Here is a 24,057-nt window from a genome sequence, read left to right on the forward strand (position 1 = left end):
CTTATAGAGTTGGAACGAAGCCATAATGGTAAATAATGGTAAAGTTTGGTGTAAAACCATAGCAGAACGGTGACGTTTACATGACCAGTATATCTGTTATTAACTTCCGCTAGGTATGAAGGAAGAAAATCAGTATATATCAATATGTTCTGATGCATTGGAAAGATAGAAAAAAAAACAAATAAAATCTGCATTCTCTGGTGCTTTTGATAAAATTCCAAATAGGGTCGTTCTCCGTTTTTCTATTGCAGCAGGGTTAGAAACGGAAAAACAATTAACAAAAGGCACACAATTAAAAATAATTACACACGTTGCTCATAATGTCAGATATGCCACAACAACGCTGGACCTGTAGCAGCACTCAGTATGACGTGTTTCACCATGCTGTGGGTGGTTATGCTGAGTGGCTATGTATTGAGAAGACCTGTCACTCCAAATCGTTTGATCAATAGAGAGTGCAAGTGAAAGCCCTCTTCTAAGACCCGCCCCCTGTTAACAAGTGGCAAAAGTCAGAAGCAAAAGAAAACTTGCAGAAGCAAAAGAGCGATTCCAGAAGCAAAAAATATATCAGCATAACAAGCAAATGGAAAACATTTAAATGAAAAACTGGAAAAATTAGTAATAAACATAGAATGAGAGAAAATGAATTGTAATCTTTAACTCATTATTTGTATTTGCAACATATTTTGGACATTTTGTTTCTCAATATTTTTCCTGTGGATTTTAATATTTTATTATGTCTCAGTTTTGAGCACTGACCTGGTTGGACGTCTTGAGGAGTGGCACCTCATTTTCCATCTGCAGTTTGCTCTCAAGCTCGGCCCACTTTTTGTCTTTATCTTTGAACAAAATTCTGTAGAAAAGCTATTGTGTTACATACCCAGGACATTACAAATAAATACAAAAAATGAAGTAGAAAGTTTATAATTTACTTTTCTTTTAGTATATAAATGTTTAGTCAACAAATAGAGAAATCGTACAGCTGCAGTTTTTTGCATGAACATTATTTGCTCTCCACACTGATACAAAATCCCTAGTCTTATGGATAAAACTTGGGTAAAACTAAAGTTACATAAATTGAAATGAACACTGACAGAATATAAATGGATACCTGATTTTGCTGGCTGTCTTGTCCACTCCTTGTCTGATTTTAGCTGAAAGTTGAGAAACAGATGCCAATACCAAACTGTCTAGCACAGCCTGTGTAAGAGAAAGATGTACAGCACAGGTTATCTGAGCACAACTTTAATATTAGGGCGTATCACATCTTACAGTGGATACTTTGGACAAGAAGTATCCATTTTATATCCATTTACTAATGGTCACCAACCCTCCTCCGGGAGATCTACTTTCCTGCAAAAGTCAAGTTTATTTATATAGCGCTTTTTACAACAGGCGTCATCATAAAGCAGCTTTACAGAAAAATCCATGTCCAAGCCCCCATGACCAAGCCAGTGACGATAGTAGCAAGGAAAAACTCCCTAAAAGCAAAAGGAGGAAACCTTGAGAGGAACCAAGACTCAAAAGGGAAACCCACCCTCCTCTGGTCAACACTGTATAGCAAACAACATTAGTATAAAATATTAAAAATACAAAACAGGGAAAAAACAGGTGAAGCGATTGTTATAATTAAATTGTTTGAGTTTGTGCAGTAGTATTATCATCAGAAAGGTCAGTTCATGCAGATGAGGTTCGCACAGCGTTGTAAAGCGGGAAGCTCCATGGTGGTCAAACCAGTCCAGAAGGCTGGCAAGGAGTCGGCACCCGATCAACGCAGAAGAAGCAACAGCATCAGACCACACAGTTTACAGTATTAATAGAGTGCAGCAGAGACTCCAGCAGGTCTAGCTATTACAGCCTAACTAAGAGGGAGAGCCAGAAAGGTAACAGAGACATGAGGGAACCTCTCCGCTCCACCGCCAGCAAACCTGAGTGAAAGCGTGAGAGCAGCGGGATGACAGCACCAACACTCCCATAATACTCTATGTCCATGAACCCTCAGATCGGCACCTTTTATTTAACAGGAAAAACTAATTACCAGAGGCTCAACTAAACAAATAGGTTTTTAGCCAAGACTTAAAGACTGAGGCTGTGTCTGAGTCCCTAACACTGACTGGAAGTTTGTTCCAAAGCTGGGGGGCTTTGTATGAGAAGGCTCTATCCCCTGATGAACTGTGTTAATTCTAGGTATCAGCAACTTTTGATCTAAACCGGCATGAATGTTTATAATAAGAGAGAAGTTCACTCAAGTACTGAGGGACAAGGTCGTTTAGAGCTTTATATGTCAGTAAAAGAATTTTGTAATCAACATGAAATTTAACTGCCAACCAGTGTAGGTTTGATAAAACTGGGCTGATATGGTCAAACCTTCTGGTTCTTGTGAGGACTCTGGCTGCAGCGTTCTGGACTAACTGAAGCTTGTTAAGGCTTTTGCTGCAACATCCAGACAACAAAGCATTACAGTAATCCAGCCTGGAGGTAATAAATGCATGAACTAGCATTTCTGCATCCTGTAGAGACAGTGCATTTCCTAATTTAGCAATATTGTGGAGATGCAGGAAAGCTATTCTAGAAATATTCATTATATGTGCATTGAAGGACAGATCGGGATCTATCGTGACACCAAGGTTTTTTACAGATGTACCTGATGCAACAGAGAAACTGTTAAGTTTAATTGTTAAGTTTGTTTCTAGCAGCTTTTGGACCAAGAAGAAGAACCTTTGTTTTATGTGAGTTGAGTAGGAGGAAGTTACTCGACATCCAGTCTTTTATGTCTTTTATACAGTCTTCAATCTTATTAAGTTGACGTTTAACATCTGCTTTGGTTGATATATATATAACTGTGTGTCATCAGCATAGCAGTGGAAATTGATGCCATGTTTACTGATAATGGTACCCAGCGGTAGCATATATAATGTGAATAATCTAGGTCCTAAAACAGAGCCTTGTGAATCACCATACTTCACTTTTGCAAGAACAGATGATTTGCCCTTTACATTTACAAACAGATAGCAATCAGTCAGCCATGCTTTTTTGTAATTTCCAGATGCACACCTCTAACTGTATAATCTTCTCTGTCAAGCACGAAAATAACTCGAAAATTCTCACAAACAAAGCTAGTAAAACTGCTGCCACTAGTGACGGAGAAAGAAGCATAGCTAAACATGCTGCACTCAGAGCAAAGCAACAGCTGGAACTAGACTCTGCAGGAACGTAGACACTTCCAGGACCAGGGATGGTGACCACCACCACCATTTTCCAGTGTGAATACACTACTTGCACTGAAAGTACAGGTACAGTAGTAAACAACATGCGACACATGATAAAGAGGACCCACCTCATCCCTGTTCCAGGTCTGACGACGGATGGCTCGAGGCTCTTGGTTGCTGGAGCTTCGAGGTCTCAATTCAACAGCTGTGCTGCTGATATCTGGACTGCTGCTTAGCCTGTCCACAAGCACTCGCCCCTCAATCTCAAACAGAAACAAAAGGAGTATTTGGAATTAGTTTATATATAGCCCTTTTCAACTTTTACCGTTTGCTTGACATACACTGCCCTCCACAAATACTAGCACTCCTGGTAATCATGAGCAAAATGAGCTGTAAAAAACATTATTAATTACTGAAAAACAACTAAAAAAACCAAAAAACTAAATCTTATGATGAAATAAATATTTTCTTAAATCTGTGTGTGCCACAATTGTTGGAACCTTTACAAATTTTTAAGAGTGAAATCTAACTGAAGTGTATTCCTGTTCATATTTTATATTGTAAAGTTCATCTGACTGATTAGGAACACCTAAATGGTCAGCCATGATTTTCTGTTTCACTTGGGAATATATACCAGAGAATAAAGACCAGAGAATACAGCAATAATGTGCAACAAAAGGTTGTTGACCTGCACAAATCAGGAAATGGCTAGAGAATAGTTGAACAGTTGCAAATGCCAATTTTCACTATCAGGTCAATTATTAAGAAGTTTAAAACAAGTGAAGATGTTAGGAATCTGCTGGGAAGAGGACATACACCATATGGACAGAAATATTGGGACACCTAGACATTACATCCACAGGAGCTTTTCTGACATCTCATTCTAAATCCATAGGCAGTACTATGGAGTTGGTCCCCCCTTTGCATCTATAGCAACTTCCACTTTTCTGGTAAAGCTTTCTACAAGATTTCGGAGTGTGTTTTTGTTCATTCATCTAGAAGAGCATTTGTGAGGTCAGGCAATAATGTTGAGGGCCTGGCTTGCAATCTCTGTTCTAGTTCATCCCAAAGGTGTTCAGTGGGGTTGAGGTCAGGGCTCTGTGCGAGCCAGTCAAGTTCTTTCACACCAAACTCACTCAACCATGCCTTTATGGACCTTGCTTTGTGCACTGATGCACAGTCATGCTGGAACAGAAAAAGACCTTCCTCAAACTGTTCCCACAAAGTTAGAAGCATAGAATTGTGCAAAATGTCTTGGTCTGCTGAAGCATTAAGATTTCCCTTCACTGGATCTAAGACGCCTAGGCCAGCACTTGAAAAACAACCCCATAGCATTATACCTCCTCCACCAAACTTTACACTTAGCACAATGCAGTCACACAGATACCGTTCTCACTGGCATCTGCCAAACCCAGACTCATCCATCAGACTGCCAGATAGAGAAGCGTGATTCATCACTCCACAGAATGCCTTTCCACTGCTCCCTTTTGTGAAGCTCCTGATGCACAGTTCTTTTGCTGATGTTGCTTCCAGAGGCAATTTAAAACTTGTTAGTGAATGATTTAACAAAGGATAGGCACTGTGTGCATCAACACTCACTGGCCCCACTCTCTGAGTTTGCATGGTCTAAGCTGTCATTGCTCCTAGGAGTGCCATGTTTAAAGTCAATGAGTTCTTCAGTATGATCCATTCTACTGCCAGTGTTTGTCTATTGAGACTGGAAAGCTATGTGCTTAATTTTATCCACCTGTTAGCAATGGTTGTGGCTAAAACACCTGAACTCAATAATTAGGAGGTGTGTCCCAATACTTCTGTCTATATAGCGTATGTCTATATTGATCCCACACACAGGGAGGAGGATGGTTTGAATCAAGGATCTCCAAGGATCCCAGATATGGAATTGCAGACATTCTTTAGGTCGTGTGGTCAGAACATCTTCCAAACTACAATTAAACACCACCTGTATAAGTAGTAATAGAACCCGGTATACATCAAAATAATGGATGAGGTATGCAATGACATCACGTGGGAAAAAATGTAAAGAATTTTTCCATGACATAACATGAGAAATTTGTGAAATTATTTCCATGAGGTGCTAGGGGAAAAGTGTAAGCAAATTTTCTGCTGAAATGTGTTTTTTATGTACATTTTAAAGTGTTGTAGGTGTGAAAAAAATCGTATATAATTATGTAAAACATTAAGCAAAAACTTGGCAGGTAGTGTTGGTCCACATGATGATGTGTGGGAATTTTAGGAAAAAATCTCAATCCCAAGTCTTGTCTGGTATGAGTGTGGGAAGAGTTTTGAAAATGTTCCCAGGGTGTGCTGTATGAAAGTTTTGAAAAAATTTACATGATGCAATGCCATGGTGTAATGGTATGTTAGAGGGGTTGTGGTGTGCGTGGTGAATTGACAAGACCTCTCACCTTTAAGAGTGACTAATAATTGAAGAGGTGTTGGAGTTCTTTTTGCATGAATAAAAACAGGTAAAGAGGACCATGGTTGTTGTGAAAAGCCAGCCACTATTGAACCGTTTGCAAAAATTATAATACCCCACTGGGTGCGAAACAGAGGAAAAAGACCTTTGTTTGGAACCAGTAGTGTCTTGTAAGACTCCGACCCTGAAGCTGGTCACCAAGAGGTCAGAAATGGAATAAAAATAATACCATTCATTTGTGCTACGTTTGTGCTGGTTTGTAGTAATCATCGTTTGTGCTGGCAGCATTTTTGAGAAATTACACATCATATTTTCTGTAAAGTCACTCAGCCCTATCAACATCTAAATTGTACAAAAATTTTCTTATTTGTTTGTGCTACATTTGTGCTGTTAAAATAAATTAGTGATATTTTAAATCTTTCAGTTATAAAGCCAAAAAGGTTTAATGAGTGACCTCTCTGAGCCCCCCATCAATGTCCAAATTGCCAAAATGGTCACATTAGTTTGTGCTGCGTTTGGGCTGCTAAAATAAACATTTGCGCTATTTTAATTCTCAATTTATTAAGCAATAAGGTTTGACATCACTCAGTCCAGCTAAATCGCACCAAAGTCTCATTTGTTGCGCTGCATTTGTGCTGGTTTGTGCGTTAAAAGAAATGTTTATGCTGTTGTATTTATCAAGTTATAGGCTAGAGGTTTTTTTAAATAAATGTCACTCAGCCCCCCATCAACTTCCAAATTACACCAAAATGGTCTCTTTGTTTGGGCTCCATTTGTGCCGTTAAAAGATTTCTTTAGTTCTTCTAATTCTTAAGATATTGGATAAACTGTTTTTGTCAGGAGTGATGACATCATTTACCACAGGATTGGCACTGGTTGATGATGAAGATCTGAGAAAGGCCTTTTTGCCTCCTGAGAAGCTGCTGTCCCTGATTACAACAGAGTTATCTGGCTTTTTCAGCTTCAATTATTCACTACTCATTGCACTGAGTAGAAGTCAAGAGCTGACTGAAAGTGATGATTAAAAACTACTACTTTGCTCTTTAAAAGCAATTTTTTTTATGAATCAAGGGTTTTTGTAAGATTGCACTTAGTTTAAGGAATAAAACATTACTGTTGGTCCTTCAATGTATCATGTGTGCTTGTGCTAACTACTGGAACCATCAAGAACACAGTAGACTTTAACAGGAAACAATGTGGGCTTTATCCCAACAACACTCTGGAATCTTTGTGGATATTCCCTCTTGGTTCCATGCCAACTTAACCACGACTTGTCCAGTCTCAAAGATTTCCATAGAAAAATTGTAAAAATTATAATAAATTAAAAGATTACATTTCAATTTAGTTCTTATAACCATACAAAATTTCAAAGCTGTGTAGTTAAAAAATAATAAATAAAAAATAATAATTTGAAGTTTGCCCAACTCAGTGATTGAAATGAGCTAGAACATTAAATATGAAAAACAGAATTTTTTTTATAATATTATTTTATAATATATTGATTATAATATTAAAAAAAAGAACATATTACTTTTAATAAGATGGTGCAGAGCTTCTGGTTATTACAAAGCTTATTTTGGAAATCCAGTGTTTTTTCCAGTGAAGCTTTATTTGATTTTTATTGTGCTTCTTAATAAAAAAAAAAGTAACCTTTAAAAAATATTACAGCATGAAGCAGTCAAAGCACATCTGTAATGTTTTTATATGTTAACATCAGACATAACGGTTCTCATTCTGGAAAAAGCACAGACGAATGAAACTTCTTTGGTGCAGTTTAGCTGCTGATGGGGGTGGAGTGACATCACTCATTTTAACATTATAGCTTTATAACTTGAGAATTAAAATAGCACAAATGTTTCTTTTAACAGCACAACCCCGCACAAACAAATGAGACTAATTTTTGTGCAAGGTATATTGGGGCTATGAGTGATCACAGATAATAAAATATAATGTTTAATTTCTCAACAATGCTGACAGCACAAATGATGATTCATACAGCACAAACTAGCACAAAGGAATAGTAGTATTTTTATTCCATTTCTGACCACATACGGGAAGGGGGGCAGCTTCACAGAGGTTGATTAAAAGTGTGTCAGAATCGTCCTTACAGACAGCTCCAGCAGAGATAATTTGCACCTCAGACAAAAGAGAAAAAAATACTATTTTCTCTATTATTTTCAGCAGATAAGTGTGTTATGTGGGTGGTTATCTGTTGCTTGCAATGTACAGATATTCACTTGTGTATCCCAATGAGGGGCCAAATTTATAAACTGGTACAAAACAGTAAAATGAGGCAATTTTTATTTAAAAAAAGAAAAAATCCAAGTACTGTCAAAACGACTTTATGATTTTAAGAAAGGTCTGCATGATATTCAGAGAAAGTGTTCAGTCTGTTGAAACCATCAGCCCCTTTCAGAGTCAACTCAAGTCAAAGTTTATTTATATAGCGCTTTTTTACAAAGGGTCACAAAGCAGCTTAAAATCCAAGCCCCCATGAGCAAGCCAATGGTGACAGTGCCAAGGAAAAACTGGTAACACTTTCTATGAATGTCACCTTTGTAAACATCTATAAACACATTTATAACATGTTATAATGTATTCATAAGGCATTATAAACATGGTTATAAATATTTAAAAAAGAATTACACTGAATTACACTTTATAGCCATGTTTATTATACATTATGAATTGTTAATATAATGCATTATAAATAGTGTTAATAACGTTATGTTATAATGTCAGTGCCAAAGAAGTCAGTCCCAGCTTGGAGAGCATAAAGACAAATACCAAGCTGACGGTGGTGTACATTGACTTTCCCACATTGGGTAAAACACTGATGGCAGCACTAGTTTAAACTCTCACATTTGAAGCCTGTAATGTGCTTTATTTTGTATGTTTTAGTGTTTCAGTAAATTCCTCAGTAAATACTTCAACTTGAAGCGTCACTCTTAACACTGGAGGTGGCTTTAGTATAGTACGCTTCACTTTACTTAGAGTGGACAAAAACAACTTATGAGCTCTTATAATTTGTTATGATCAGTGCTTATAATGTATTGTGTTAACAATTCATAATGCATAATAAACATGGCTATAATGTATAATGCATTTTTATAAATATTTATAGCTATGTTTATAATGTCTTATGCATGCATTATAACATGTTATGAATGCGTTTATAGATGCTTACAAAGGTGACATTCATATAAAGTGTTACCGAAAAACTCCCTAAAAGCAAGAGGAACAAACCTTGAAAGGAACCAAGATATAAAAGGGGAACCCATCCTCCTCTGGTCGACATTGGATAGTAAACAACGTTTGTATACAATTATTAAAATACAGAAACAGGGAAAACAGGTGAAGCAATGGTTATAATTAAATAGTTTGAGTCTGTGTTGCAGCAGCAAAACATATTTCTAGCAAACAAAGCAAATGTATCCTGGGCACAGGGGTGGCACCACACCTCCAAAAGTAGAGGGGCAAAACATATTGTTTCAAAATTGCCTTTCATTGTCATGCTAATGACATATAAACCTACTTATAGACCTATTTAGAGGTGGGTAGTAACTAGTTACATTTACTCTAGTAGTTGTACTTCAGTAAAATATTGATGGATTTTTACGTTCCTATTTTCAAATCATATTAATTTTACTTCTACTAATGTATATTAGTGAGTAAAGGAATCTTTTAATGAGTTACTAATTCCTTTTTTGTGTTTAATTTCAATGTTTTGCTAGTGGCAATATTTGTACTGTTTTGTGATTGGTTACATTCACATCTTCTAAAACAGTAAGGCTTGGTCTTTACGGAGGTGACTTGAAGGCATTCTTTGAAAGCACGATGCACGCTTCGGCCGGAGGTGACTTGATGACATTGGAAACGATAACACTTGGTCTTTTTTGAGCAGTCAGTGGTGTCGCAGAATCATTTTCATCTGAGATGCAAGTTATTTCTGTAAGGACAATCCTAACACTCTCTGAATCTGGGTCAGAGTCATACAACACTTCTGATTCCAAACAAAGGTCTAAAACCTCTGCTTCACACCCAGCAGAATTGTTCACAAACAGTTCCATAATGGCTGTCTTTTTGCAACAATGGTCCTGTTTCACTATTTAATAGTCTTATTTATGTGAAAAAGCTCCAACACCTGTTCAGTTATTAGTCACAGTTGGAGACGTCACACATGCCCCTCTACCACACCATAACACCATGGTATTATATCATGCAAATTTTTTCACAACTTTTCCCCTGAGCCATACTGTATAGCACACACTGAGAACATTTTTAAAAACTGTTCCCACACTCTATAACAGACAAAAGTTGGGAATTATTTTCCCAAAACTTCCCACACATCATGGTATGGACCGGTACAACCTGCCAATTTTTTCATGCATTTTATTGTTTTCCTTAACGACACATGCTTTTTTAACATTTACAACACTTTAAAATGAAATGTACATATTTTTTTCTTAACATGGGAAAATCTGCTTACACTTTTCCCACAGTACATCATTGGAAAAAATCACATATTTCTCACGTTATTCCATGGGAAAATTCATTACATTTTTCCCACGCAACATCATGGGAAATTCTTTACATATTTCCCACGTCATCGCATACATTATCATTTTGACATACACTGGGTTATATGGCGTCCAAAGCACGATACAAATCAACATAAAAAGTTCCACTCACCACAGAATTAAGGTTTTGCCCTGACCCAAACCCCACAGAAAACCTGTAGGCTGAGCTGAAGAGGATAGTCTACAGTAAGGACCTTGGAATTTGAAGGATCTGGAGAGATTCTGCATGGAGGTTTCAGGTCCTTTGCCATGTGTTCTCCAGTCTCACTAAGCATTATAGAAGAAGACTCAGAGCTGTTATCTTTGTAAAGGGAGACTGTTCAAAGTATTAAATGAAGGAGTGTCAACAATTGTGGCACACACAGATTTGAGAAAATATTTATTTCCTGATGAGATTTAGTTTTTTTCAGTCATTGTACTTCGAAAAAGGTTATTTGTTAAGATATACAAATATACTTGTTAATATTTTCAATGAAAAATCAAAAGGATAATGTCACGCTTTCTGCCACTCATCAGACGGAGCTAGTTCCCTCGCTCGCGGGTTCTGACACGAACTCCATTTCCCAGACTCCTCAGCAAAGTCACATGACTCCGGAGAGATCCTCATCCTCCAATCATCGCTCAAGTTCACCTGAATACTAATGCTTTGCAGCTGTTTTAGATAATATTTAAGCCCGGGCTTTAGTTAGAATCTTTGCGAGGTATTGTTTTCTCTACGAAACTACTGGGGGTTTATTTCTTGTTTTCCTAGTTATGACTTTATTCTTATCGTTTTCTCTGACTTTTTTCTGACGTTATTTGGATTGGTGATTTTGACCCTTTGCTTGTTTTGTGGACTTCGACCTGTTTTGCCCTTGTCTGTTATGGTAGCCATTCTCATCTTGCTGTGTTTTCTGGAACTGACCCATGCTCGTTATCTGACTATGGTGCTCATCCCTGATTCCCCAAGTAAAGCTTCCTTTTTGTTTTCAAACCGCGAGCGTCTGCTTTCTGTTCATACGTTACAGATAAGCAATATAGATTTTTTTGGTGCCTGTTTTGCTCATTTTTACCAGGGGTGCCAATATTTGTGGAGGACATTGTCTGACAAAGTATGTAAAAAAAAACAAAAAAACATACTGCACTTAATTGTTTTACTTTTGTGGATAAGTGAGCAACTTCACTGCCCCTAGTGTGTGTGCTCACTAGTGTGTATGTGGTGTTTCACTGTTCGGATGGGTTAAATGCGGAGGAGAAATTTCCCCGTTGTGGGACTAATAAGGGTCACTTAATTAATCAAAAAGAAAGAAATGCAAGGTTTTGGAATAGTTAATAGTCAAATGAAATGCTGTGGGAGGATTTGAAACAGGCTGTAAATGCAAGAAACCCACAAACATTGCATAGTTGAAAGAATTCTGCATGGAGGAATAGGCAAAACTCCCAGTAGATGTCATAAACTGCCACAACTGGCAAAAAATCCAGAGGGGCGGTAGTTCATCCAAGTCAACAGAGGGGGTTTTACATCAGCAGATGCAATAGCTATCTGCAGGAATTCAAGTTAAATTTGCTGGGGTAACCTGGCCCAGACAAGTTGGCAGTGGTTTAAAAGTTGTACTTAATTTTTCCACAAGAAAACTGCATTACTGTTTATTTCAATCATATAAAAACCAAAAATGTGAATTCTAAGTGTCACTTGTTTTATCACCTTGATCTATCAGCATTGTTTAAATGAAGACTTGATATCTGTGTCTCCGAATATGTTGAAAGTGTCTGAACGTTTCATGGGGTGTACTTTCTACTTCACTTGACTGTATCAGGTGTGGTCAGAGCCACTAGGGCCACTCTACTTATTCCCTTAACCAAGCTATCTGTTTGTTACATAATAAAGGGATTAACCTCCCCGTACTTAAATATACTGAACCAGAACAAGAGCAGAAGAAGGATTCTAAAAAAAAACAAAAAAAAAAAACTGTGTATTTGTAAATATACTAATTGTACATGGGGACTATACAACTATTTACTAATAAAATAACCATACAGTCATATAGTAAAACTATACAACTATGTATAATTAATTAATGACTACAAAATTATTTACTATCTATAATGAATACTCAATAAGTGATTAAAGAGAAATACCAAAGAAATGGTGGAAGAGGAGGAATACACAAAGACAGAGACCTGCTGGAAAGAAGTGAGACTGAAGTGAAGGGAGAAGAGGTTGGACGTGAAGGGAAAAATGGACTGATGTGGATGCAGAGGAGGTTTATGTGAATGGAGAGGTGAGAAATGAAGGTTTAAGAAGAGAATAACAGTGCCAAACCAGCACCAAGTTGTGAGGCACTCGATGGCATGCTAATCTCTTTTTTCTATAGTGCACACTGTAACCTGTACACAGGAAAATTACAGAAAAAAATAACACCTTTGATAGTATTAAACCTTCAGTGTTAACATGACACAGAACTGTACTAAAAAGAATACATGCAGATGCAATGTTACATAACACTAGTGTTGTTGAAAATTTTGGGGGCATTTGGGACACCTTGGGGCATTTAACAACCCTGGTGTTTTTTTTGTATTTTGGCACTGACACCAGACGTTCTGTGACACTACTGTTTGACAGTCCAACACATGAATCACAGTGAATCACATTTAACTCTGAAAACACTATGTTAGGAACAGGTGCAACACAGAATCTGTTGTCCAATAAATAATTAAGAACATGCTGATGTTTTGATACAGTGTCAGTGCAGATCGCTGTATTAAATTTACTTTGCAGTACAAAGAACTACATAGCAAATGTAAAGCCAGTATAATATCATTACTGGAGCCATTCATTTTACACCAAAGTACAAATCAGATATTCTGCAAATACAACTTTGTTGTATAAATAATTAGGTGATATTAATGTTTTTGCCCCCCTTGTGCTACACCATGTCTAAACTCATGTACCTGGTGTGCAAACGTATTTCTGTAATCAGACATTGCCATAGTAATGATGATAGTGGACACAACCAGGAATGTTCCTGGTTTACTTTTGTAAAATGTACTTGGGTTTGAAAGGCACTACATATATTTAAGTAAATAGCAATTTATCAAGAAAAATTAAGATAATAAAAAAATTGATAATTTAAAACTAAATATAGAAAATTACTAAGTAATTATTTAAAATGATTATGAATTGTAAGCAGATAAGTAAACAATTAATATTTCAACTTGCATACTTTGTCAGCCATGAGTTGTGAGTATCAACTCTCTAAATCATTATAAAAAACTAATCAATCCTTCATCAATCAACCTTTACTTAATCTCGGAGAACATTGAGGACGACACTCATTTACAATTTTGCCGAGTTGATACTGAACAAGGGATTGATAATGTTAAGAACATATCAAATAATAAAAGTAAATTTAATAAAAAATGATTTAAATCAGGTAAGTATAAAAAAAGAAACATTAATAACAAAAGTACATGAAATACAGTAGAAAATATAAAACAATAATTAAAATGTAGCTAAAATGTAAAAGTCAAAATAAAATAAAAGGAGAATAAGATCAAAAAGTAAACTAAAATTAATTGAAATTACTAAAATAGTAAGTTAATCATAATTAAAATAAGTAAAAGAATGTGAATAATAATAAATAAACAAACAAATAAATAATAAAATAATGAAAATAAGACAATAATGATAAAAAATCAGGTAAAACAGTTGCAGGCAGAGTGGAGGTGGTTAGAGAGTAAAAGTTTAAAATGACCGAGTGGCACCAGCAAGCTGAGCTGTAGTGTTTCCTGTAGTGAGTTTCAGCTCGCTGGTGCACTGTAACTAAAAGCAGATTTTCCCAGTTCAGTATAAACCCTCAGTACCTGGTATGTGATCCAACCACTGGAGTGAATCTGATAAATACCATTATTTACAGACATCATTGAAGTAATATATTCTGGCATATGTTAAGGTTAATGATTACTGTGCCGTGCGCTCGTCTGTATTAAAATTTCGCACTTTGAAAAAACCATGCATGATTTCTTCACTTAGTGTAACAGATTCACTGAATAAAATATATTTCAGAATATTCTGTCAGATTAGTGCCGAAAGGAAACAGCTGTTGCAGTAACTATAAGTCATTATTTGAATAGGAAAGCCTAGAAAATATAAACTCTGGGCACCTTATAGAACAGAGGGGCAAGCTAGGTTACTTCCAGGCCACAGCTCTGCAGAGATCAGTGTTTTCCCTATTCTAATACTCACTTAACTGATGAAGGCCTTGCTAACTAGCTGATGTGTTAATCGGTATGTTTAATGAGGCAGAAGCCTAAACTCTGAAGAACTGTTGCCCAGAAAGAATTAAATTTGACATCTCTGTTCTGTTAAAGAGCCCAGAATTTACACTTTCTAAGTATTCCTATGTTTTTCATATAAATGCAAATGGCATATTACTATCAAACAAGATCTTGCATTATTGGTAAACACATAAATATGATAATAAATTACATTAGTGTGTTTTATTACATTTGGCAAAATTAAGAACATTTTAACCATTTTATTATTACTTTATTGAGGAACTATTACATACACAGAAGTTCTACAGGTTCTACAGAAGTAACTGTCCTTTTTTAGCTACAGTTAGAAGGAAATGGGATTAGTGTCAGAAAGGCCAAAACAATATTATCAATAGAGAAGCCATTTTGAACTCATAGCTTCAAATATTGCATGCAGAAATTAATTAGCCAAGGGTCTGAAAGAAGTTCAGGAATACTACATAAAATCAACATAAGCAAAAATTAATTCTGAAAAACATTATATTTCAAAGAAAAAAGATTCCATGCTCTGACAAAAAGGACATCCTCTTAGAAATTAACTTGCTGTGAAAATGAATTATAAAGCTTATTAGTGATATATTAATACTAAGTTATGATTTCAGCTCAATTCTGTCATTCTGCAATCATTTAAACTCAATATTATAGATGCTATTCAAAATCTGATATGGCAAACTTAAACTAAAAATTCATAAACCAAAAATATTAGTATTAAAATCTTGAAATTTTGCATGGCTGCATGTTTTTTTTTTTTTATTTTTCCATGAAAATCCCTAACATGACCTGCCAAAACCTAGGTGAGCTGCCTTGGACTAACCCACATGGTCTGGGTGCTCTAGATGAATGATAATAGAGGGTGCCTATACACTATCTAGTACAAGAAGAATTTTGTTGTAAATTCATACTTTATTAACCAAATTGAGGATATAATGTGGCTTGTCTCTATTAGTCTGTTTAATTGTTTTAAATCATTGATATTGCTATTTATTTAATTATTGATAGAAGGTATTCTGAACTATACTGTACTTGCTTTATACAAGGTGATAGCAACCATGTAAGAGTGAAATGTAGACATAGTTCCCTGTATTACACTGGTCTTGTGGAAATACATGAAACTGGCTGGTTTTTATGCTGTTGCTTACCAAAGCAGAGGGTGCAGAGGAGGGACTGGCCGAGTCAATCTCTCCAGCTACATCATGGATTTCTTGGGCTAACATGGCTAGATCTTTTGCCAAGTCTTGACTTATTCTGAAAAAGACAGAATGTTGCATTAGAAATCAAACATAGACATATATACATTTTTTGTCTATTGCTGTCTTTTGTAAAGAAATAGTAATTATGTTATGCATGTTCTTTAATTATGAAAAACAGTGTATCAAATAAATTCAGCAGTGACTGATTATTATTAATTATTATTATTATTTAATAGTGTAGCCTTATTTTTGCACACTATGCTATTGTTGTATGCAAAAGCTTAGGCAGCCTTGGTAACAAAAAAAAAGCTACTCTGCACATGCAGGGCTTTCATTAAACCCATTTTACATTTACATTTTATGTAATATGTAAAAATGTAAAATTACATCACAGAATAAAGAGGTAAAACTATTAGTCCCTTGCTGTTCAATCAATCAGTAAATCAACCTTTATTTAAACTCAGAGTACATTGAGGGAGAACCTCATTTATAATGTAGCTGAGCCAATACAGAAATCAGGGATTGAGAAGTTAAATTAAAGTAAATTAAAGTAAAAACATAACAAATGCTAACAAATAATAACAATCATAGTAGTAAATACAAAATTAAATCAATAAACCATTAAAATTACAACTAGATAGTAACTTAATAAATTAGAAAAAATAAGGTTAAATAAAAAATAGAATTAATAATAAGAGATGTAAAACAATAGCTTGGAAACATAAAACAAATAAGAACAGAATAATAAAAATGAAACAATAACTAAAAGCATAATCACTTTAAAACATAACTAAAATCAAGTAAAACAGTTGCAGGCTGTTTGGAGGTGGTTAGAGACTAAAAGTTTAAAATGTTCTTTGATACCAGTAAGCAAAGCTTTATGGTTTCCTGTAATAAACTCCAGCTCACTGGTGCACTGTAGCTAAAAGCAGATTCTCCTAGTTCAGTGCTCTCAGCACCTGAAGGTTAATCCAATCACTGGAACGAGTCTGGTAAAATGCATTATTTACACTGAGCATGTCTTTACAGATAAAAGAAGCCAGTGTATCTCCTGACGCACAGACAGAGATGACCAGCCAACGTTTTTATATAGTACACAGTGATGGGTGTTGTATGGGTCACCAGCAATGAATCTTAAAGCAGAGTGGTATACAGAGTCTAGAGATTTTGGAGTAGTTGCAGATGCATTTCTGTATATCACATCGCCATAATCCAGGGTAAACAATAGCATTGATTCAACAATCTTTTTCTTTGTGTGCATTGGGAAACACACTTTGTTTCGACACATGAAGCCAAGTTTTTGCCTCAGTTTACATATGAGCGCGTTAATATGGTGTTTAAAAGTACATTGATCGTCTAGCCATATGCCAAGGTATTTGTACTCACTAACTCTTTCAATGTCAGATCCCTTCAGGGTTGTGATTTTAAAAGCATTAAGATCAATGTTAGAGGCTCTGGAAAACAGCATAAATCTAAGACATTTAAGACATGTAAAGCTGATTGTAGGGCATTAAAAGAATGCTGCAGTTTACCCACTGTAGTGCCATTACAGTCAGCCGAGCAGTACAAAATGGTGTCATCAGCATATAAATGTACCTTGCAATCAACAATTAAGGTGGCAATGCCATTAATATAAATATTAAGTAGTACTGGTCGAACCTTTAGGGACCATTAGTTACCGGTAGTGGGTCTGATTTACTTTGTCCCAGGGTCACACACTGCTGTCTATTGGACTGATAATTTCTAAACCAGTTGGTAGCTATGTGGTCAAAATGAACATTTTGTAGACTTTTCAAAAGCAGAGAATTATCAACTGTCCCAAAGTCTTTAGAAAGATCACTAAAAATGACTGCACATTCTTTTTAATTTCTATGAAGAAATGTCTTGGGTTGATCATTCACTAAGGTTTCTAAGATTTTGGCTAAGCATAACAATTTGAAGATAGTTATCTAAATAGATCTATAGTCGTTGAGGTCTGAGACATCACCTCCTTTGTGAAATGGAATTACATTGCTGTTTTCCAGACACAGGGAATTCTGCTTGATAAAACAGATAAATTAAAAATGTATGTAATGTGTTCTAAAATAATCAGGGTTGCAAGCCTCAAAAATAAGGGGTCCAAGCTATCCGCTCCTGTAATTTTTGTTTAGTGTTGGTGGTGTTGAGGGCTTTGGCTACTAAGCAAGGAGAGAAAAGGTGAATTGAAAAAGGACCATGTCTTAATGCAGGGGATGTGTCTATTTCATTGAGAGGCGCTTCCATATTAGAACTATCAAATAAATGTCCAGGAGAGTGAATAATAAATACATGTCAAATTTCTCTCTGATCAGTAATCTGTTAATCATGAATTACAATATGAGTTGGAATATGCATTGATTTGTTTTTGAGCAAATTAACTGTCTTCCAGAATTTGAAGGAGACTGAGGCTGAATTTGTAAATAACTCAAGGTAAAATTCAGCTTCAGCTTTCCTGATGCAGGAAGTATACTCATTCCTTAGCTATCTGAAGGTAAGCCATTGGTCTCTGTCACCATTTCTTCTTGCAAGGGCCCATGCTTTTTTTCTTATATTGAGCAAGGAAGATATTTCAGAATTGAACCAGGGATTTGATCTATAAGGGGCATGCTTGTTTACCACCATCAGGAAAGTTTTGCAAAAATTGTCTAGCGCTAAATAAATATCTGGGATTTCAGAAGTGTCGTGGATGTCACTGAGTGCTAGATTGTTTAAAAAGCCTTGATCATTTAAATGTTTAAAATATCTTCTAACCACCATCTGACAGCCTGACTTTATTATGTTTGTGTTTCTAATGCATTTGATAGGGCAGTGGTCACTAAAACCAGGGTCAAATACACCTATAAGAGTATTTTTGGCAGGTCTGTTGGATAAAATTAAATCTATTAGTGTTGACATATTGGGGATTTCCACATACTTCCTTCAGGTGATTGGATGCATTAGTTAACCAGTTCAGATTAAGATCACCTAGGATTAGCATTTCTGAGTTGATGTATGGATTTAAAAGTTCAGCTAAATCATCTATGAGAGGGTGTGAAGGAGGTCTATAGATCCCTGCTACCACAAAGCTGTTATTGTGCCCTGTGTACACCTTTAAGGCTAAAAGCTCAAAATATTTTTCTTTAAAAAAAGAACTTTTACTTGAATAACAGATTTAATGTAAATAGCCACTCCTCGGCCCCTTGCATTCCTGTCAGCTCTGTATAGATTATAACCAGGTAGGGCTCCTTCTGAGTTGGATACAGATTGTTTTAACCAGGATTCAGTCAAAACTACGATATCTATGAAATCTAAATTTTCAGGTTATCCAACTTACTATGCTGAAGAAGACTCCTAATGTTTAAGTGAATCATGCCTTTGCATTTTCTGTGTTTGAAATTAATAGGATCTGTTAATAATTTCATTGCAAGCATAGATTTTGAGGTCTATGAGATGGTTTGGGAGCGAAGGTGTGACCAGGATGGCTTAATGCTGATAAGATCAGATGGGTTGATCAAATTTCTTATACGCTTCGTTCCCTTGTTTGAGTGGCTGATCCTAGGTCGAATGCTATTGACTACAGGGATAGCTAAGTACTCACTTTTAGTTTCAGGTAGTCATTTAAAGAATATGCAGGAAGAGGAATATGAAACCTGAATTCTGTTTTAAAGTGCAGTCTAGATTTAAAAACAAATTATGATGTTCTGAATAGAATCATTTGTACATACAGTAATATTTTTGGTTATCCAAAAGTGTACTGAAAAAAGACAATGACAAAAAATGCTTTTAATATGCAAATTGCAGAAGTGTACTCCTAAATAATGGACAAGATCAAGTATATTAATTGCTCTATATTCCAAATCAGCTTTTTTAATGATTAAGATTCTGGGGAAAATAAGTTATTCAAATGTTTTACCTGGCAATTTCCTCACTGTGGGCAGTCCAGTCTCTCATATACTCGTCCTGTTCTCTGCTTGACTGGTGTCTGAGCATGGATATGCCTCCTGGGCTGGGTGTGGCAGGAGCTGACCCCCCCAGCTGGATGACCCGTGAGGCTATTGTTCGTGGCTGTGTGCGTTTGGTTGGGTGACGGTTGGAGCCAAATTCGTCTTCTGAAGTAGACGCATACTCGACAGGCACATGCCGCCACCTCCCACCAGCTACAAAGATGGTATAAAGTAGAATGAGCAATATGTTAACTTACATACCACCTTAAATGTTTCTTGTTCTCTGTAATTCTTACCTGTAGTAGTGCCTTGAAGAAAGGATTTTCCTGCCAACTTATCCGGTACTTTGGAAGCGCTGCTGGCTCTAGCCCTGGGCACTGACAAGGAGTGGAAGCCCAGTCGTAGCGTACTGTCTGGACCTGGATGTGAGGCAAGCCTCTTGACCCGTCCTGATGTGGCTTCTGAGTCACTCCGTGCTGAAGGAGAGCTAACTCTTGGCCTCCGCGGCTGAGCCAGTGTCTCTATCCGGGACAGTGTCCTCCGTCCAGCTGAGGGTCTGGAGGCAGAGCTGGTAGTGGACGCCTCAGATGCAACAGACATCCGATCCATATCAGCTAGGTCTGTGTCACAAGAATCTCCAAGTCGAGCACGGCGAAGCAGGGAGGCACGAGTGGGCCTGGGCTGGCACATTGAAGCAGGTCTGGATACAGAATAGGCAGGAGCTGCTGTCTTTGATTTTGCTTCGTTGGCTCTGCTACTACTAGCCTCTGTTCTCAGTTTGACAGTTTTACCCCGACTATGATGCTGCACAGCATAAGTGTCTTGTGCAAGAGACGAGTTTAAGTCATCATCTGTCAAGTCGAGTGAAGCCCAAGCACGTGAATGTGAATGATTTGGTACACACGGATGAGACTTGACTTTTGTACCACTCATTATCTTGGATTTGTCACGTATTGGACCACTGCCTGAGCGTTTTGTCTGGGCCACCTTGTATCCTCCCTCTCCTCCAGCTTGACTCACAGTACTGGTGGTATCTATATCAGACTCTGGGGAAACTGAACCCTCCAAGGAGAAACTGGGTGTGTCTGTTTGGTCTGGAAGAGTGGTTTCCAGGAAGGCTATCACAGCTTCAGAGTCCTTTACCAAAGTGGCAGCACCAGTGCCTTTACTGATACTGCCTACTTCCATGTGATTTGTTGCACCAGGTCCATCAATGCATGGAATAAGTTCCACAGGCACATGGGCACTGGGTCTCTCCACAGTGAAGCTCTCCTGCCTCAGCAAAGGCTTTCCTGATGTCTTCTTGTCCTCTTCTCTGCTCTTTTCCTTCTTATCTTGATTTTTTTTGCCACCTCCTGGACTGGAGTGGGGTATCTGATCACTGAACTTAGGCTTTTGCCTTACCTCTTTGCTTTTGCTGGTAGTCCTCTTACTCACCCTAGTCCTGTCTATGGCTGATTGGGTATCTCCTGCCACTCTGTGTCTAGCTTTGGATACTCCATGGAGTTGGCCTTCTTTGTCCTGGAGTTCGTGATCCTGTTTTTTAGATAAAGCTGCCATGTATCTGTGCTGGGACTTCTGTCCCTCAGTGGCTACTGTGTCCATGTCAGAGTTTTCAGGTGAGTCTGGTGGGAAGGCCTGCTTATGCTGTGATTGACATGATGAGACAAGGGAGTTGAATTTTCTGGGAAGCTCTGCCTCACTATTACCTGTGGAACCATGATATAAAATTTCACTTTTTCAATAGTAATAATCATTTTACAATGTGTGTCTATAAACCACTACATGTACTTAGAGATGCAGACCTTTTTCACCAGTGCCAATCACAGTAGATTCAGCCCCAGAGCCCTCAGGGTCTGTCCGTATGTGACTTGCAGCTAGACTGGCCCACTGAGAGACCCACCTTGGACCTCCAACAACGACTAGGTCATCAGACAATAACTAGAATGGAACGGTCGCCATACAAAATTTAGCTAGAGAAAAAATTATCCTTTTCTCCCAAAAATTACATATTATACATTTGTTGTTGTGCTAAAATGATAAGATGCTAAAAATATCAATGCTATCATTATACAAATAAGGTCTGAAGTTTTTGTGAATGCTTAAAAAAATTGTTACACTGGTGTGGTCAATGTGTCTAGATTCTACGGCTCCAGGCTTTGTCCATACACTATCTTTGTCCCTCTGGTGCTCTGGGTAACGCAACCTTGTCAGGGCTTGGTTATCCTCCACCCTAAATACCTGTAACACAATACAAACACATTACAAATAGTTAATAGCCATTAGATAACACTGAAATATATTGGAAATGCAAACACTAGGGACACTTGCACTTTCAAACTGATCAGGTGAAAGTTATGATCCCTAATTCCTTTTACCTATTAAGTACATTTTATTCAGTGTACATGAAGAAAAGTTGAACAAATTGAGAACTGTGCATGTACTGTACATGTGCTATTGGGTGCATTGGTCCCATTGTGCCTTACAGTGTTCCATGCTATATAGAGTGTGTATGGCCCAAAAAAACCAAAAAGATTACTAAAACAGTTCACTGACAAATGAGATAAAAGGAGAATGACTTGAAATGTGCAGATTAATAAACAATCTAACAGACCTGGGCATAGACATTTTAAGAGGTCTGCATTGGCTGGTATAAATCCATTCCTACAATAACAATAAACTAAGTTTAGACAAAAGACTGAGAAATAACAGGAGATTTTGGCTAAGCAAAAGATTCAGAGGTGTGAAGAGAAAAGCAGCAGCAAGATCCTCAGCTGTAGGCAGGGCAGCAGTTACATTCTTGGCCACTGGCAGGGCGACTGCAGCAGCCAGCATGTTGCTGGTAGTCCAATACCAACATTCCTAAGCACAGGCAATATAGCAACAGCATCCTAGAATGCTGGCAAGGCCTTTGCCCTCAAAAATTTCCTTGTAGAGGGAATCATCTTCTTCGGCTGCAGGGGAAATGCATTTTCTATCAGAGTGTTTGGTGGCAGGTAGAGGTTTCCTCCTCAACCATGTCAGGAAAAGGAGGTTCACAAAGAGAAATCACAAGAAAATAATAAGAAACTAACAGAACACAAAGACAGAAATGGCAGACTGACTAAGCAATAAAGAAGAGAACAAAACAGATAAACAGCTGTCTAACAGAATGAGACCAGCAATGGTCTCATTTTGGTGGGGTGCAAATCCATAAAAGTTGGGACAGTGGGCCAGATTAAAATAAATAACAGCACTATGCCATGCAAAACATACAGCACAGTAAATAAAAACTATGGCGGTGATTAGCATCCCAATGTCTTTTTTTACTGCTGTGATATTTTCACCTTTGTCCTAGACAAGGGATAAGCAAAATTCAGATGTAAATGAGGTCATACATATTAAACAGCCACCAAATAAAGCTTGGCTGCCAAATAAAGGTTGGCTGCCAAACAAAATAAAAACAAAGAAACAAAGAAGACACTAGTTACAAATGTTACTGTACTTATGTGAGTAGTGGATGGCCACCAGGGGCAGTACTTGCTAAATGGATATTTACCTGCATATGCAGCTTCAGACCGAGAGGATGTATACCAAATGAGTCACACTGTAATCCCTGGATGTGATGTCACCAAGGATATATCATGCCATTACTCATGTAGGGACCTGGATCTTCTCACTTATTCTGAGTAATCAGGAACACTGGCAGTCATTCAATACTCAGATAACTCTGTTTTGTATCTACTGACAGCCAGGAGCTGAGTGGATGACTTGTGTCCACGCCATCACATGGAGTACATTAGATGCAGTCAGTGATGTGGGAGAGGACAGCCAGCGTCAGATTCAGTAACACTACCACGTTGCCCTTACAGAATCGAGAAAAAGTGCAGGGTGTAAACTACGCCGTTGCTGCACAAATGTCAATGAGCGGCCCAGGACATGGATGCTTACCTGCTGGAGTGGCCAGTAGCAGGCACAGGCAATGGATGGTTCAAAGCTGCCTAAGCCAGCTTAATCACCTCCTCCAGCCAATGTGAAAGACATTGCTTTGAGAGCTCCACTTTTAGATTCTGAAAAAGTATATAAACAGCTGGCTTGTCTTCTGCACTTTCACAGACACAGCACCCAGGCAAGGCGTAAAAGATTCTGGAGACAGAGAGGGCTGACTGATAATGTGTGTCGCTCACATACATGCTTCGCTGCAGCCACAGCAGGCAAAAGCATGGTTTTCAGTGACAGCCACTTGAGGGTGGCCGGTGCAGTGGGTTTGAATGGAGCACCGCCTATGTAGTCTATAGGGAGCTCCCAGGGTGGCGGCAGCCGGGTCGAACGGGGTGGGTGACATCTCTGTGCCCCTTTTAGGAAGGCCACAGTCAGCTTGTGGGAGCCCAGAGATGAGCCATTGCTTGAAGCCAGATGGCTAGA

At 37.6% G+C, this 24,057-nt stretch overlaps 1 protein-coding gene across 1 annotated transcript in view; it reads right to left on the reverse strand.

The window, feature by feature from the left end:
* The window catches only part of cep170ab (centrosomal protein 170Ab), a 74,999-nt gene that overhangs the window by 19,647 nt on the left and 31,295 nt on the right, over positions 1–24,057 (reverse strand). Inside the window, exons 13-20 of the mRNA XM_036570451.1 lie at positions 21,772–21,894; positions 21,459–21,594; positions 19,950–21,362; positions 19,623–19,866; positions 15,662–15,767; positions 3,338–3,472; positions 1,112–1,200; positions 760–853 (exon numbers count right to left, since the gene is read on the reverse strand). Coding sequence (XP_036426344.1) covers positions 760–853; positions 1,112–1,200; positions 3,338–3,472; positions 15,662–15,767; positions 19,623–19,866; positions 19,950–21,362; positions 21,459–21,594; positions 21,772–21,894 — 2,340 coding nt within the window. The remainder of the gene's footprint in view (positions 1–759; positions 854–1,111; positions 1,201–3,337; positions 3,473–15,661; positions 15,768–19,622; positions 19,867–19,949; positions 21,363–21,458; positions 21,595–21,771; positions 21,895–24,057) is intronic.

The sequence above is a fragment of the Colossoma macropomum genome, unplaced genomic scaffold, assembly GCF_904425465.1.
Source record: "Colossoma macropomum unplaced genomic scaffold, Colossoma_macropomum, whole genome shotgun sequence".
NCBI classification, from domain to species: domain Eukaryota; kingdom Metazoa; phylum Chordata; class Actinopteri; order Characiformes; family Serrasalmidae; genus Colossoma; species Colossoma macropomum.